We start from the raw sequence: 16,622 nt of genomic DNA on the forward strand, positions 1-16,622 counted from the left end.
TCAAAGTCTTAAGTTTGAAATGTAATATTTTAAATTCAAATTGATTTATTTGTTCTTTCTTCTGAAGGAGTGTTGCTTGGAACCTTGGAAAGAGTTTACCGTCTTTATTTACTCTAAAATCATTCTTAAAACATTTTAAAATGAATAAAAATATAGACATAGCTTTGGTGCCCTATTTCGGCCACCTCCATTCTCATAGTTCCTTGCCCTTCGGGACTTCTTCCAGTATCTTATTCACGTCATCTCGTTTGTCGAACTTACATTTTTTTTGTTATTCTTTTGCAATTTATAATCTCTAGAGTACGTAAAATCTAAAAGTTCATGGAAATTCGAGGAACAAAAAAGGTGGTCGAAATTGCAAGCTGGCCGGAATTTGGCACACTTACTCTACCTCAATGGGAAGGAATCCTTCAGTGGATCTTCAATTCTTACCATCTTTATCAGAAACTATCTTTGTGGTTTGGGTATTCCTCCAACTCTGGTTATGATTAAGTGTTAGAGAGTAGAATATGAGAGCTAAGTGAACGAACCCATCATGAGGAGAATTTCCTTCCCCTATTTACCTCAGCGCCAGAGTTTTCACTTGTGGCTGGTTTAGGAACCATCTGGGAAAGTGTATAAAGTGAGAGAGACTAAGAGCCAGAGAGAGAGAGATTGGGAGGGAAAAAAGTCATCCTTTCATGATGCAGCCCGATGTTGTGGACTCTCTTGGTGCTTCAGTTGATTACCATCCGTCGTCGTGTTCGAATCTATCGCGACGTAGCTTTGCGGTGAACGTAAATAGGATTTTACGAGTGGAAAGAGTTTTGAAGTTGTAGGGATTCTTTCAGCTTGTTCGGCATTGCAGAAGAATCCCCGAGATTTCTGCGGAAGATCGTGGGTGGAATTTTTTTTTCGGTCGTAACTTTCACCGTCGTTGGACTCAAGTAGCGAGTGGGTTATGATTAAGTGATGCTATAAATAAAATAATTAAATTGTGTCGTGTCAATAGGATTCGTTCTGGGCCAAACAGCTCTAGTGATTGTTTGGGGTGTTTTTTCTCACACAATTGATAAGTGAGATTCCTGGAGGAATTTTCAGTGTTGTTTATTTGACTTTCACAGAGGAGGAATTTCAATTGCTTGCAGGAAGTTTGTCATTTTTCTTCTCTGCTTTTTTTCCTGCCATCTACTGCCACCCACTTTCAAGAAGTTCTCAAGACAGTACCTGATACAGCAAGTTCAATAAGGAGAATCAGGGATACGTATCAAGATAGAGAAAAAAAAGTGAGAAACATGTGCCATCGAAGGAAAAAAAGTGTATATAGAAATAACATTTGAAGAAGAAAAACTCGGAAATTAAAACAACCGGAAGCTCTTGAGTGTGAAATGAAATTCAAGTGTAAGGATTTCCTAATGAATTTCAATGTGATGCTGTGAGTGGTTCTGTGGTGGTCCATTCTCTCCAATGTATCGAGAATGAAAGTTTTATATGAAACATGGAAAAGGCTCACAAGTTTTATCAGTGGAATATCGGTGGTAAAACCCTAATTCGGCATTTTCTCTTCTATATTTTATGTATGATTGGAATGTGTCCATTGAGGATACATTGCAATGGATCACAGGATTTTCAGAAGCACAGTAAGTTCCCATGAGCATGTACCCTTAAGAATATTATTTTGGGTGCCACACTTTTATGTTTCAGTCTCCCCAAAATCCTTTCTAATATTCCTTTTTCTCACTCATAACATATCCCCTATGTGAATTTTATATTCAATTCCTCTCACTTTTGCAAAAGAGGGACTTCACATTCGAAAAGAGCTTTTGAATTTAATTAAAAATATGCAAAATTCGTAACCTTTTGAGCATAACTTCAACAAAATGTTCATAATTTTCTCAAATTCTCCATCTCTTTGTGGAGCATCTCTGCAAACATGTGCTCATATTGGATTCAAAATCCTAACTCAATCCACCAATAACACATGAGCAGCTTATGCTCCCTCAGATTCTAAACTTGTTCAATTTGGATTGTGGTCTTACTGGGAATTAAACGATTCTGTTTGTATATCCTCAGGGACTAGTGAAGCAGAAGTGCCTTGAAAATTGCAATGTGGGAACAATTACTGTGGATTTATCGCACTATGTACGATTATGTTAAGCGCACAACTTTGCAAAGTCATTAGGATTATAGGAGAGATACTCAAGTTATTAGATTGGTACGATTTTAAAGAGGATTATTTTAAGAATATTAAAAGTTACACGAAGGAAATTTTGTTTTTACAATTTGCTAATACGGGAAGGCTTTCAGTCTTCGCACACACTCTGGTTTCGAACACTTTATATTTTTACCCATTTTCCTTTTAGGGGAAAGTAGTCTGCCTTTGACTGCGGCAGCCTTTGAATGCTTCAATTTTTTCTCTTATTTCTCAAAGCAATTCTATTTTCTGAACTATAACTATTAACTATTTTCTATTAACTTTGATTAACATAATGGAATTCTAGCTTTGGGAAATAAGAAAAAAAACTTGAAACATTCAAAGGCTACCGCATTCAAAGGCAAGCTACTTTCCCCTATGAATCTGATCTAAGGCAATATATTTAAATGGATAGTATTAATTCACACATTTCCTGAAAAGAAAAAAATAGGTGTTGAAAGCCAGACTGTGTGCAAAGCCTGAAAGTCTTCGCCTATAATTCCTCATAAAGTTTTAACAACTTTTAAAAGTGTACTGACGGATTAATAAGGAAGTTTAAAATCTCTAAATTATTTACAAGTATTATAAGCTCATAATTCTGCTTAGGGGAAAATAGACATGGTTCGTACACAATCAACCTTCAAACGATGCGAATTTTCTTTTTGGTTGTCAAGAGCTAGTTCATCATTTCTTAACCATAAGATAGATAATTATAAACTTCATGAAACGAGATGAGAAATGGTAAACTAGCTCTTTGCGAACAAAGAGAAAATTCGCATCGTTTGAAGGTTCACTGTGTGCGAACCATGCCTACATTCCCCTACATGCCTTTAAAAAGTTCACTAAGGCTTCTATCAGAAGTTTTACGAATAAGAAAGTTCCTCAATAGAATAAAAACAAAGAAGGGTTAACCCAGGGGCTTCTCGACATTTCATTTTTCCATACGTTTTTGCATAGAGGCACCGAAGACTATTGGCTAGGTTTTTCCTAAAGAGAATTGACTTATCAGTCTGACATACAGTAGAGTTTCTCAAATATGAATCTCTCAAATTCTAACGACGGACGTTTGGATTCAAAATGTCAATTGTAGGCTTATGTTAAAAAATTCGTATTTTGAATAAATGAAAATCATATTTATGAGCTTCTTTCTGAATGTTTATATACATTATGGTCGTATACAATGAAAAGAAAGTAAGTTACAACTAAGTCTTGTGAGAAAGTACGGGAATTTGATTCAAAGTACAATTAAATCTCATATAAATTTCGTTAGTTTTGAAAAAATCGTTCGAATTTGGGAGGTGAGAAATGTCAAAAATACCCCCCGAACATTCGAATTTAGAAGACTCTACTGTATTTCGAAATTGTGCATTAAAAGCTATCTGAAAATAAATATTTCATAATTTTCGCCGAAATAATACAAGAACTATGAGCAAATTTGTTTAAGTCGCGGTGCAATATCTGAAAAATTTTTACAAAGAAAAGTGAAAAAAATATCTTCACTTTTTATTAGGGTTGATGGGCCCCTGGTTAACCTCTCCTGCACAGTAACTTAATTTTGTAAATGATACCTTCAGAACCAACCTCATTTCAAGATCAGCAATTCGTAGTCACAAACACCAAAACCAAAACAATTTAATTAAATTATTCTTAAAAGAGACAAAGAACTGAAAATTAAGGTGATAAGGCCTCTAATTGCTTAGTTGGTAGAGCATTCGTCTACTTAATGCTAGGACCTCAGTTAGATACTGTGTACAGCAAGGAATTCGTCTTACTTCCACTCCGGAGAAGACTGGATGATTTGAGTGTCACTTACTTTGATTGACGATTCTCTGTACGTAGAGTGCAATGAATACCTGTTAACACTTTAAGAACTTGTACTTGTGTTATGATCTATTGGCACACTTCCTGTAATAATTATGATATAACTTTCAAACACTTCTCTTTATAAGGCAAAGGTAAAACTGACGCTATTACACTTCCATTTAATAGTTGCGTTAAATAAATTTTTACATTTCGAAGAAAATGCCAAAGGAGTTCCCTATCAAAGAGGTGTTCCTTCGACCAAAAATGACCATAGATATTGAACAAAAAGTTCGCAAATTCTCACTTTAAAGTGAGGTTTTATTTTTCAGATTTAGTGTATAGAAGGGTCATTAGAGATCCTAAACAATTTTTCTTATAGAACATAGGCATGTATTACAGCCCAGATTCTTTTCTATTAAGAACTTAAGATAAGATTTTGCCAGGAGTTAGTTCTCCATTTCAGATTTCCGATGCATCCAGGCTACAATTGGGCCCCCTTTGTTTCCCCACTCATATTCTATCTTATCCCTCGATACAGGTAGCCGCTCTATATCACAGCTCTGTGGGCAACCAGTGCCGCTACAATATCACAGCATCCCTTCTCGGTGTGTATTTGGATCAGTGACAGTGAATATTTGTATCAACTGAAGTACCACTTTCATATCGAAACTCGTTCTCGTACCAGCCTCTATTATTTTAGGCCGTTCACTTTTTTTGCCAATTTGCACCATTTGCATTACTATTCATTCATTCACTGGACAAATTAAAAGCCGATGTGGCATGAGAAATCTTTTTCTGCTGCTGCTCAGTTTTGAACCCGAGACCTCACAGTCATAGAGCCACTACTCTATCCCATTAAGAAAAAAGCTCTGCAGAAAGAGTTCTTAATTTAGCTCTTGAAACAAGAACGGGCATTTATGTGTTCAGTTAAAGACTATTTTACTTGAAGGAAAGCATTTATTTTAAAGTATGCTTTGACTCAAGTACGAGCAGTCTTTGAATTTTCATAGATGGAAAAAATAGTCTCTGAAAGAATTTTAAGTACTGAGTGGGTCTTAAAGCAAAGCATATCGAGTTTTGATTTTAGTATCAAATTTTCTCTGCTGTGTCGCAACCAAATCGACATACGATAACAATGAAAAAAGTAATTGATTTTCACGTTATTTATTGAAATACAACCGTATGCAGTTTTTAATCAAAAATTTTTCACATTCCCTTATTTTTCTTCTAAACTCTAAGCAAAATTGATCAATTTTTATCTAATTCGAGACTCGTATTTGGGAAGATTTTTTTCCGTCTGACAATCGCTGAGTAAGATACCCGACATGTTTTCATTTTTTGTTTTTGACGGGAACCACCTCGAGAAAATCTTTTAATTTTTTCACTATTAAAGTGTTCAAAACAAAAAAAATCACTGTTCCACAGCACTCCAGAGACTCGAGCGAGCTTGTGAGCTGTGAGGCACAATATTTTATTTTTTAGAAAAAAATATTTTTCTATTTTCGAGAATTTATTCACCAAATTTCCACATAATTCTCATCGGCACTGCATTTTTTTGCACCACAAGGCACTTCACTACTTGTAGAGGCTTCTCCCTACAATTTTCACTATAATCTTATTAATAAAGCTCGCGAAAACAATCACAACTTTGCGAATTAATTGCACTGTAAACTATTTTGTCTGCCATTTGACAGCACTGGGAGCCACTGGAATTTTTTTGGTGAGACGGTACTTTGCTCAAGACACGTCAGCTCTTACAGTTAATCTGTTTTAGAACACAGCTCTTAATTCAAAGCACGACATGTTTAGGTTGATTCGGCTCTTAAAATATTCTTACGGGCAAGAGCTGTATTTTTGCAAATTCCATACAAAGTTAGAACTGCTTTTTTCTGAGTGCCACTGACCCATTTGAGGCTCATGTTAAGGACTTAAGATATCGAGATAATATTGTATAAAATATACATACACGTACAAGTTGACGTAAAATAAAAAAGGGATGGTAAAGCATTCCAGCTTGGTGGAATGCTCGAACTCACGAAATAGTGTTCTACGGGCTCTCAATCAAAAATCCCGAATTGGTAAAACTGTCATAACTACTCCCACGATTGTACTCACACAGAAAAAAATAGGACAGTCGAACAACTCGATTTTTTACGAAGTTCTTTTTTTTTTAATTTTTTGGGTATTCTTTGATACCTTCTACTTCTTCAGGAATATTATTCCTGAAAGTTGATTATTCTCTAAGTTATAGGGATTTTAAATCTAAAAAACTCTATACTCAGCATGGAAAATCTTAGCTTCAAATTGCTCTCTTGCAAAGTATGCTTTTTAAGAGTTATTCGTTCTTATTCTGAGCAATCGAAATGTTTGTGAATTCCAAATGGGGACTTACTAAATGCTTGTAAATTGTATAACCCTCTAAAAAAATCGTAAAAAATTCTACTGTTTTCACAAACATTGTTCGTAATATAATCACTTGTTGAGTACTTTTTGTTCTTTCATAAACATGGTTGACGAAGTATTTGCTAGGGTAATTGCCAAAACAAATTCGAAAACAAAAAATAATGAGTCCAAAAACCTCAAGTCCGTCCATATCTCTTGTAGTTTAATCTCTAGCTCTAACTGCATTTTACTTTAATCTGCATTTCTAAAGAATCTACACACAGAGTAAATTCAGTTAGGGGGAGGTGGGGCTACTTTGAGCTGTGGGGCTACATTGTTATACGATTTTTTCGCATATTTCCAAACGAAACTGGATTTTAACATAATGTAATTTGGATAGACATCTAAATAAAATAATTGTAAGGACCAGCTTCATTTAGAAATAGACGAAAAAGTCGTATAACAATATAGCCCCACAGCTCAAAGTAGCCCCACCTCCCCCTATCATAGTCTTTGATACAAACGACGATGTACATCACTTACTTGAAGTGTGAATAATAATATTTTGTGGCATTAATATATTTTTCTATTCAAAAGCATTACTTTTCCATATATTTTGAAGATAAATTATATATTCTCGCATAATTCATGCAATTTTTTATGCAACAATATTGTTGATATGTGTGACAAACTATCTCGATAATTTTTTTTGTAGGTCTTAAATCTAGATCACACACAGAAAGGATTAGTCGAAATAAGAAATTCAGTAAACCGTTATTCTTATTTTTTTTAAAGAACTAGCAACTAGATTAGGTATCAAAATGTGTTTCTAAGTCAATTAATAACAAAATTGTTTGTAAGCCGAAGATGCAGAGAATAATTTACGGGTTTACGTAAATTAAATCAAGCTCCTAGGCATATAAAAGTACAACATTTAAACCAGATTTTCTAACAATTTTATTTAATTATTTCAAAAATTCATCCTCTGGGACTTGATTTTCGGAGATCTTTTGGAAAAAACATATTTTTCGGTGGACAAAATTTCTTGTAAATATAATATTTGTTTCATCTGAAATGAAATTCAAAAACCAATTATTTTCTCTTAGCCAATGAAATATTTTTTTTATTATGTTGAAAAAAATTAGAGAAAATATGTTGTTTTTGTTTATTTTGAGCCACGTAACCCATTAGGCGAATAGGGAAGAAAAAGTAATTTTAAAACGATCTTTGTATCTGGATTTTATTTATAAATTATGCGTATTCCAGAATGAAATGCAAAATAGAGCGTATGATTTTCAACATTTGATTCTTGATTTAGTATTTGTTTATAACTCGTTGTGAGGAATTCAGGAGATTATCCTTTTATCCCTTCAGGATTCAATAAAACAAATTGACGAGGCGAATACAAGTGAATAAAAAGACAACAAATAATACTGAATTCTCTTATTGAATTTTGCCTAGGAAAATTGTGATAAATTGAGAAAATATGAATGGAAATATTCAAATAATGGAGTTTGAAGAACAAGAATTAGAAAGCAAAACTGCTTGAGATAATTTTATTTAAATTTAAATATCTTTTAAATATTAGGGGAATTCTGCTTTTATTATTTCAAATGACTTTTGTTAAGAGAAATTTGAAATTGTTCTGCTTTTGGAACAAAATTTCGTATATATAATAGTATTTTGAGTTTATTAGTATGTTCAAAAGTTTCCAGGTAAACCTTGAGAGCTTTGAACACGTTGTTAGAAAATATCGCACAAAAGCAATGTGAACATGTGGAAATTATTTGAGAAATATTGTTTATTTTTTTATATTTTTGGAGAGTGTTTCATATTTTTTTGATTGCTTTTGGAAAATTCTGTGCTGCGAACTTGAATAATTGCAACCCATTTTTTAAATTGCAATATAGATTAGGTATTTGTTTATTGTTGTTTTTGTGATGGTCATATGAATAATGCCCAACGCACAACCACTTCTGTTTGTAAACATGTTTTCGAAACTGCCTATGAGAATGAGCGAGATGACTAGATCTACATCTCACTCTCTCTCACAGGAAGCTCTGAAAACATGTTTACAAACAAAAGTTATTGTGCGCTGGGCATAAATTATTCAGCAATATTTTGCAAGTCATTTAGTTTTTTATTCAATTTGTTTTCGATTCAATTTTCATGAATTTATTATCAAAAACAAATTCGGTTTATTGACTTACCTGGTTATCGTAATTGATTGAAAAAGCTAACGTGCAAAGGCAATATGAAAATAATTATTTGCAATAGGAAATTATTTTCTATTATTATTTTTTTAATTACTAATCGCTTTTTGTATGTATCCGTAATTGAAAATGTGCTTTTTATTTCTATTTTAATTTCATAGTTTAAAGGTTTTATAGGCTGCGTATATTTGAATGAAATATTGCAAATTATTTTACAAATTTCCAATTTTGAAATATCGTTTTGTATTTGGTAGGGGAAAGTACTCTTGAATACACATATAAACAAATAAACATAAACATATAATTAAATAAACATTGAATAATATGAATTTCTTTAACTTTTCCTAAGAGATTTTCATATGATTATCACGTAATTATCAATAATTGATAATAAGCTAGCTAATATTTAATAGAAATGTTTAAATCTCTTAGGAAAACTTAAAGAAAATTCACATTATTCAAAGGCATGAACGTTCGAAGGGAGAGTACCCAAGCAGCAATTTTTTCTTAAAATAGTCTTGTAGAATTCCCTAAGTAAGGCACTATAGAACCAAAAATCTATTTATTTACTTATAACTCTCTTGCTTCCCTCACTGAGATTACTATAAGTAAAGTGGCGCACTCTTAAGGATCTTAAGAGCTGCTATAGGAATTTCAACAGAAAATTTTCACTTTAAGTCTTTTAAAAGTGCACTAGAAGACTTGTCTAATACTTGGTTCTATAAGGCAGCTATTTTGCTTCTTGGGTACTTTCCCCTATACTAATTTTATTTGATTTATTGAACAACAACTCTGTGGTTTCTTAGTCTTAATCTTAGTCTTAATACCTTCTGTTTTAAAATATCTTCTTTCATTCAATTTGGGTTCAAAATTGAGTTTTCGTTTATTGCTGCTGTATGTTTCTCTTTTTGATCTTTAGTAATCATGCTTAAGGGATGGTTTATTTACTTACAGCATAAAGGTTATTATGATGAAATCGTTGTCAATATTAAATGTTTTATCTATTAGATTTCTGAAACCATCCGTTTATAATGGGGCTTTTAAAATTTATCTTTAAATGACCTATTTTGAATTACATTCCAGAAGCTTTAAAGCACCTTTTTACCATGTAATCTACAAAGTATACTCCCTCCCTTATATTAAACATAATGGATTATGTTATCGGCGAAATGTTGTAACCTACGTTTGAATGACATGATTAAGCAATTACTCAGCACTACCTTTAGAGAAAACCATTCTATGCTCCAATGCTACAACTTAAATTTCCGTTTCTGATTTTGCACCCAAAATAATTAGGGTTTTAGTTAAGATTTGACTTACAAATGTAATTAATTTACGTTACTCACAATGAGAACTCGAATATGCTCTCTCAATGGCATATTTCAGAGAGATTTTAACCACATGAAACTTGAATATGCTTGAAGACAATAAATGTGAAATTCCCAAAGGGAAAACCGCAGCTGAAAAGAGTATTTCACGATGGGGAATTATTTATATCAGAAAAAAGAAAAAATAAGATCCTCTCAGCCAGAAGATATACTCAGCACAGAAATATTTTGATGGAACTGTAACATATGAGAATGCAGTGGTGAAAAAAAAAGACAAGTCAAGTGCACTTTTGCTGAACTCGAATATGCCTTGTGGAACATTGCTTTATGACACGTGATACTCCGGAAAGGCATAAAAAAGACCTCCCCTCATTCTACGAAATTCGCCCAAGATGCAAATACGTCTTTAAAAGGAAGCAAGTTTAGGGAATGATAAAAAATTGAAGAATTTCCATTTGAGATTGCGGTTGGGATTTTAGTTGTGATTCTTTCATGAATCACAGCTATTGTGATGCTGCTCGGTGAACCATCTTTGATTGACTTCAGTTCGCAACCAGTTAAGTGATAGAGCATTCGCTGTATCCAGCAAGTGCCGAATTTGGAATTTTGGATATCAAGATATCAAGAATCGCATCCAATGAGTTTTATTGGATTTTATTCTACTTAATTTTAGAAATCTCGCGCGAGAGAAAGCTTAGGGCCTAGCTCATAAAAACATACTGTTGTCTATTAAGTCCCTTATCATTTACTATTTTTGTTCACCTTGGTGTGTAGTTTAATTGTGGTAATTCAAGTCTGCGTTCGTAAGTCTTACTACATACAGCCTACTCTAGCCGATCTGTGCCAATATTCTTCCCTGTTACGGTAAAAAATTTCGGCACATATTTGTTCCAAAAATTAGCTCGTCCACGGACACCATAATTTTTGGCACAATCTTGTTCATTTTCCGAGACTCAAAAAGATAATCAATATTAGTAAGGAATTTGTTCCAAAAAGTAGCTCGTCCACGGACACCGAACATTTTTGGAATAAATTTGTATCTTCTAGGAGAAACAAAAAGATACCCAATATTAGTAACGAATTTGTTCCAAAAAATAACTGGTCTAGTATAAAATCGTATCTCTTTTCTCACACTCAGTCATCCGTCACCGAAGCGAGGAGGACACCAAATCTATGGCAAATTTTCGTGCTTCATGGTTTCACTTTTTTAATTCAAGATTCCCTTCCCCTCCTCCTGCCAGCACTCGCATATGATATCGTCATGCACGCGTCTGTATAAAACACTTTCAAGTTGATTTTATTTGATGTTCCTTATGAACTTTCACCACCGAAATTCATCTCGACTGAAGTATAGGTCTTAACTGTAAGATGAAATCACTTACACGAATTTGTTCCCAACAATGGGAACAAAAAGTTTCCCAATATGAGTAACAATTTCGTTCCAAAAATGTACTCGTCCACGGACACCGAAAATTTTTGGAACAAATACATATGTTACAGATGTAGGAATAATATTGTTACAAAGAACATGTACCAATTTGTTCCTGACAGTGGGAACAAAACAGCCGATTGCAACAAATTCTATTGCAACTTTCAGGAACAAATTTGTATAAAACGAAATCAACTCAAATTTATAGACATTCCACCGTATCAAAACGGATCCAAGAGAAAACTCTAACAAAATTGTACCTATATTTCTTAGCAAAACTGTTAAGAAAATTTTTTTTAACAAACAAATATCTTCTCTAGGTATAAATTGATTCCAAAAAAATTTGTTACAAGGAAAACTTGTTCCAATTTTTTGGTCAGTGTCCAAATGTTTTTACCGTGTATATTTGCGGTCAATATACCAAGTTTTTTCTAAGAGTACGAATATTGAAGTCGGTGTAGATGTAACATCTGCATTTCGATCAAATGAAATACAATGAAAATCAAAGCGGGAATTCGGTCTAGGTTATGTTCCAAGATTTCTTGTCCAAATACATGATTGGTCATTAACTGAATCAGTGTAGAACAAGATAAATAAATTGAGGCATTTAATAATTTGACCAAGATAGGGGAGGTTGGGATAGTCTTACGCAGCTTAACTTTGCTTTAAGAGCAAAATTCTGAATTCCTGAATAGGTCGAAATTCCGAAGAGCCAAAGTCCTGAAAGAGTCGAAATCCCGAAGGACTAAAGTTTTAACTGTCTCAAATTTTTGATGTGCTAAAATCCTGAATAAGTCAAGATCTCAAAGGACCAAAATATAAATGGATTCAAATCCCGATGAACCTAATCCTGAATAGAAATCCTGATAGAAATTCCAAAAGACTAGAATCTCAAATGGGTCGAAATTCCGAAGAACCAAAATCCCGATTGGGTCGAAATTCCGAATTGTCGAAATCTCGAATAAGTCGAAATTCCGAAAAACCAAAGGCTTAAATGTCTCAAAATTCGGAAGAGCTAAAATCCCGAATAAGGGAAATCCGACAGGTTCATAATCTAAATCGGTTTAAATTCCTAAGAGTTCAAATCCTGAATAGCTCCGTTCAGTAACCTTTCGAAGAGACAAAGCCACTCCAAAGTCAAGCCAATCTTATTCGAAAATTTACCGGAAGCCTATAGTGCAAGTTCACGTACTGGCCGCTCTGGCGCTGATTGTTCAGCCATCTCAAATTTCGATATTTTTGACACTTCAATCGTCAACAATGTCAACAACCGTGTACAAACCTTTCCTGCAAAAAGTGAATTTTTATCTAGTTTTGTGGAATTTCAGGAAGGACGTTTTAATCGCAATTTTATTAAGATTATTAAGATTATTAAGATGTCCATTTCATGAACTTACTCACTTTGGTGTAACTCGTCGGTTTAAACGTTCGAATTTCCAACGGGTTTTTTGGTAAGTTTTCTCTGATATACCTTCGAATCGGTAAAGGAAAAACCTCAACCGGAGAGAGTTCTAAAATCGGAGAGGTTATTACTGAACGAGAGAACAGGGTCGAAATCCCGAAGGACTTAAATCCCGCAAGAACTTAAATCCCTAAAGACTCAAATCTTAAATAGGTCGAAATACCGACGGACGGGTAAGAATCCTGAAAGAATTGAAGTCCCGAAGGAACAAAATCTTAAATGAATTGAAATCCCGAAGTACAGAAAACCAAAATGGGTCAAAATCCTGAGGAACCAAAATCCCGAATGAGTCGAAATTATGAATATCCAAAATACCGATTGATCCAAAATGGATGTCACAATTCAAAATGGGCCAAAATTCCGAAGGAGTCACTATTTCCAAAGGGCTGAAATCCTGAAGGACTGTAATCCCGAATGAGCCGAAATCCTGAAAGATCAAAATCTGCAATGGATAGAAATCCAAAAGGACCAAAACCTCAAATAGATAGCATTTTCGAAAAGTGAAACTCATCAATGGGTTGAAATACCGATCGTATTTGGATTTTCAGGATTTTCGAAATCTTCAAATTTTGGCTTTTTGGTATTTCACTCCAGTCGGGATTTCGACAGATATAACTGTAAACTTGTTTAAACAAAGTATTTTTATTTATTTATTTTCTAATGCTTTATTGTTATATCGAAAAGTTCAGCATTAGTTCTGCAGACGTACTTAAGACATATCCGTAATAGATTTAATTTCGAGGGGCAATAAAACTTTTTCGAAATACGACTGTTAGTTTAAAATCATGTTTCCATTGAAAGAATCATAGCTTCCACAACCTAAAACAAGTTTATCACAGATTTTTTTTCTCCTGTCCATCTTCTTGGGATTTCGGAGAGAAGTTTTTTCCCATATCTTTGGCGTCCCATACCCGCCCATTTCCATCGAAAACCCTTCTGTGTATGCAAAAGCATGAAAAAGTTATTAAATCCACATTAAAGACACATCCAATGGAAGTGACATGAGGAGGCGACTGTCGTGAAAAGAGAAGATAGAACTGCGACTGATTTCCTGACACATTTTTTGCGTCCCAAAGAAGTCTTCAGAGACAATTTGACAGCCACAGATAGTTATGGAACACAATGCAAAAGTTAGATTATTAATTTTTGAGTTTCTCAACTTTTGGCTCTCTCTATACTCTAAACTTCGAGTAGATAGAAGATCATATTTTCCGGATGTTAACAGAAGGCAAGAGTATTGGGAAAAATCTTTTATTCCTCCCTTCTATTCCCTCCGTTCCTTCCTTCCTTCAGGTCCCACGTTCGGGGCAAGGACTATGTCCCACACTCCCCTGTGTTCTCCGGTGAGAACACTCCCACGGAGGTTGAGATGGGAATTTGGGAGAGGTGGATGTGGCAGAGGTTACTCCGGAAAGCTCAGCATTGGGCTTGGTGTTCTTGGGGGCTCCCGGTGGCTTCAGTGGCTTCAATGCTTGGTGGTGATGATGGTGTTGCTGCTGGGGATTGGGCTGGTGGAGATGGGCGAGGTGATTGATGTTGCCTCCTCGGCGGTCAGTGGTGAAAGAGGCCGATTGGCGCTCTTTTACTTATCAGCTGCTGCTGATTTTTCTCCCTCCTCTCCTCGTCGCTAGCGCCCTCGTCGCCTCAGCAGGGCAACACACTCCACAGTTTTAAATTTAAATATGTTGCGCTCGCAACACACACCCCGGGGTCACCAAAAAAAAAGAGAAAAAAAAAAAAAAGATTTCGAACCCCCCAGGGGGCAATAAGCCACAATCTCAAAAAAAAACAAAATATAACAAATCTCATTAATAACAATAACAATTAATAAGTAGTAGAGCAAAACAAAATGAGTAGTATTAGAGAGTAACAATTTCGAGAGAAAAAAGTAAAATTTAGAATTAATAGTTATAAGTCAAAAATGTTAAGGATTTCGCATCGATAGGCCGACCTAATTATTAGCGCCAGCGAAATAACTTAACTATAAGTTTAAAGTGTGTGTAAATACTTTCAAAAGAATAAGATATTATTACTAAGGACCACCCCATTTCGATCACCAAGGCGGATCATTAATATACATGATCTAATAGGGAATTACTCTACACGAATGGTCACGATTTTATCCCCCCAAATCTCCCGCCTCAGCACCATTATAATCCGATCAGGATTTCAGCTATTCCGCTGAAGAGCATTCCGCGTAAAAATGTAGAAGCGGGAAGGAGAGTCTCAGCCGAATTACAATGTTGGGGAAAGAGAAATCCTGAAGGGCAAAGAGAAAACCCCTTCTTCCACCGACACTGCCCTATTGCCTCGAATATTGAACATGATAAAATTTTACTCGAGAAACTACATCCCGATCAGAAAAATGTGGCTGCCTCTAACTGCAGAGAAATGGGAAACAAATCGCGACCGAATTCAGTGCATCCCAATCGAAAAAAAAAAGTAAAATAAAATAGATAATCGAATTAAGGTGTCCGAAATTATATGTGACGTCAAAACTGACGAAGGAGAAAAATAATTAAAGTATTGGCCAATAAAAATTGATTGGTTTTGTCGTCTTGACGAAATACCGAATCAAAATACTAGTGACAGCAAGAAGTGCTACTCACTTTAAATTCCCAAGGGACACTGCTAGCAATGTGTCTTAAAAGGGGATAACAGTTTGATGATTGAAATAGCCGAACATAGTTCGCTTCAGCATAAGGCTGGGCTATATCTGTATCAATCATCTCGATCAAAATGAACACCTAAAGGCGAACGACCATAATTTTAATTTAGGTCTATCCATAATGAACGATGGCCTACTTATGAATTTCTCCGTTCACAAGAAATAGAAATTAAATAAAATTAATAATATGGTCTCTCTACGTTACCCGCTCATACACCCGTACAAAAATCAAGTTACGTTAGATACAAAAGAAAGTTCCAGTGACGATGCCGATATTGTTGCCAAAAAAATAATCCGTCCTGCTGGCAAAAATCCCTTAACCTGGCTTGATGTCCTTACGGTGGAATACTGCCTTGCGATGAGTGTTCAGGTCTTCCAACTCGTAAGTTTGTCCGTGAACGGACAACACCTTGCTCTTCACCCATGGACAAAATTTCGCCTGAATCTTTTTATTGGCATCAGACAACACAAAGGATCGCCTGTAGACCACGTCACCCACGGAAAATCTACCCGGCTTCTTACGTAAATCGTATCGCTTTTTAGACGACTCATGGCATTTCTTCGACCTATCCATGGCCTTCTGTCTGGCCAATTTTAACTCCTTTATCCTCTCTTCGATCGATGGAATCGTATTAGCATCGGAATGCGTATACTCATCCCCATGTGAAATCATATTTTGCCCAAAATTTAAATAATACGGAGAAAATTGGGTAGTGTCGTGTACCGAGGATCGCATAGCCATCCCTATTTCGGCTAAATATTTTGGCCAATTTGTGTGTTTAGACCCTATATACGACCTGATAGCAGTAACAATAGTCCTATTTGCTCTCTCAGTAGGATTGGCTTGTGGGGTATACCCTGAGGTAAACCATTGGGCAACACCGAGATTTCTCAAAAAGGACTGAAGTTGAGCGGATTTGAAACTACTACCATTATCGGTCAGAAGGACACGAGGGACTCCGAACTGTGGGAAGACATTTTGAGACAAAATTTTGATAACAGAGTTTGCAGTAGAATTTCTAAGAGGATATAAAAGGACATACTTGGTCAGCTTGTCGATCAAGACCAAGATAAAGCGATGGCCCATAGTACTAGGTACTAAAGGTCCGATAAAATCGGCTGATAGATGTTCCCAGGGACGTGATGCAACTACATGATTACCCA

At 35.1% G+C, this 16,622-nt stretch overlaps 1 protein-coding gene across 1 annotated transcript in view; it reads left to right on the forward strand.

The window, feature by feature from the left end:
* Positions 1-718: 718 nt before the first annotated feature.
* The window catches only part of LOC129798320 (hemicentin-2), a 127,857-nt gene continuing 111,953 nt past the window's right edge, over positions 719-16,622 (forward strand). The window contains exon 1 of the mRNA XM_055841427.1: positions 719-1,619. Within this exon, the coding sequence (XP_055697402.1) occupies positions 1,478-1,619 (142 nt within the window). The 5' untranslated portion in view covers positions 719-1,477. The remainder of the gene's footprint in view (positions 1,620-16,622) is intronic.

Source organism: Phlebotomus papatasi, chromosome 1 (genome assembly GCF_024763615.1).
Source record: "Phlebotomus papatasi isolate M1 chromosome 1, Ppap_2.1, whole genome shotgun sequence".
NCBI lineage: Eukaryota > Metazoa > Arthropoda > Insecta > Diptera > Psychodidae > Phlebotomus > Phlebotomus papatasi.